Source organism: Rhizopus microsporus (assembly GCF_002708625.1).
Source record: "Rhizopus microsporus ATCC 52813 unplaced genomic scaffold scaffold_27, whole genome shotgun sequence".
NCBI lineage: Eukaryota > Fungi > Mucoromycota > Mucoromycetes > Mucorales > Rhizopodaceae > Rhizopus > Rhizopus microsporus.
This window is the reverse complement of record NW_019671942.1, coordinates 53,586-54,980: the sequence shown is the minus strand read 5'-3', so window position 1 is coordinate 54,980 and position 1,395 is coordinate 53,586. Positions and strand designations below refer to the sequence as shown.

The window sequence follows — 1,395 nt, the reverse complement described above, 5'->3', positions numbered from 1 at the left end:
TTTAAAAAAAATGTACTTACGGGATTATCATAAAATACGATTTAAAGAAAGACGAAGAACAAACACGTAACCTCTCTCTCTTTTTTTGATGGATTCGGTATTAAACTACATGTAGAGAACTTGTTGGCATTCCTCGATTTATTGTTAAACCTAAAAGTATATAAAAATAATACATATAAACTAATCATTGACATGTGACATGTAGCTGAATATCTAAAGCATAGAAAACATCCAACGTCTGAACTCGCGCTTCAACCTCTGAATGATGTGTTTATTACAAAACCAAAAAATGACAATAATAATGAGATGATGCCTAGGATACCTTTAAAAAGAGCAATCGACGCTTTGGAAAATGACATATCTGATCAACCTGATGACTTGATCGAGTTAGTATCAACTCGATCCAAGACGATACATGAATTGCAAGATACTAAACATGAACAATTAAACCAAGTGGAGAATACCCAAGAAATACATCCTACTCAAGATACGGTTCAAAGTGATACAATACCACAGGAGGACATAGACATTGAAAAGCAAACGGTCCGTTCATCAAGCTTTTCCGAAAAGGACCTGACGGATGTTGAATCACTGGCTTATACCCAAACCATAGATAGCCAATCAGTTCGAGACAGTATGATGCACACACAGGATGAACTTGGAGAGGAGCAGTTGGAAGATGAAGAGATGATGGAAGTAACGCATTTGAAGCCAGACGAGTTAAAGGAGATAGAGCAGTTGAAGGAGACAGAACAGGCAATGGACGTTCAGGTTGGGCAAACAGAAATGCAGTTGGAGGCAGATGACGATCAGATCAAGCAGACAGAGGTGGATGATGATCAGGCCAGGCAATTAGAGGTGGATGATGATATGCAGGCAGAGCAAACAGAGATACAATTGGAGATAGAACAGAAGAAAACTGAGATAGTGGAAATAGAACAGCTAGAGATGGAAAACGCCAAACATACCGAGGAAGAGACAAAGGATGAGCTCGCCAGGGATGATGCGCAAAGTGCGTATGGATATGATGGTATGGAGCTATTAAACAATGATACTTTAGCCGATGAGCAACCCATTGCTTCCCCAATATCCAAGTTATCAGAAGTCATAGATGATTCTGCTTTTCTTGATGATAAAGCAAGTGATGTAGTAGATGCCCATAGAGAAAGGCTTGATGAAGTAATTGATGAGTTAAAATCAAGTATAAGGAGTAATTATCAAAGCAAATCTATGAAATTGAGAGATATTCAAGCAGAAGTGCTTGATTCAGTCATTGTCAAAATCATCAAAGACGAAAAGTAAAAAAAGAAATACCTGTTTAAACTAACTACACTATTGTAGAATCAAATCGAATAATCCATTTGCGCACAGGGTCATTAACCATTTCTATGACTC

General features: G+C 37.8%; 1 protein-coding gene across 1 annotated transcript; it reads left to right on the top strand.

Annotated features, from left to right (window-relative positions):
* Window positions 1-309: 309 nt before the first annotated feature.
* RHIMIDRAFT_248054 (uncharacterized protein) lies at window positions 310-1,302 on the top strand (the record flags this gene model as incomplete). Its single annotated transcript, XM_023610473.1, has 1 exon — window positions 310-1,302. The coding sequence occupies one exon, from the start codon at window positions 310-312 to the stop codon at window positions 1,300-1,302; it is 993 nt and encodes a 330-aa protein (XP_023461739.1).
* Between the last annotated feature and the right edge of the window lie 93 nt (window positions 1,303-1,395).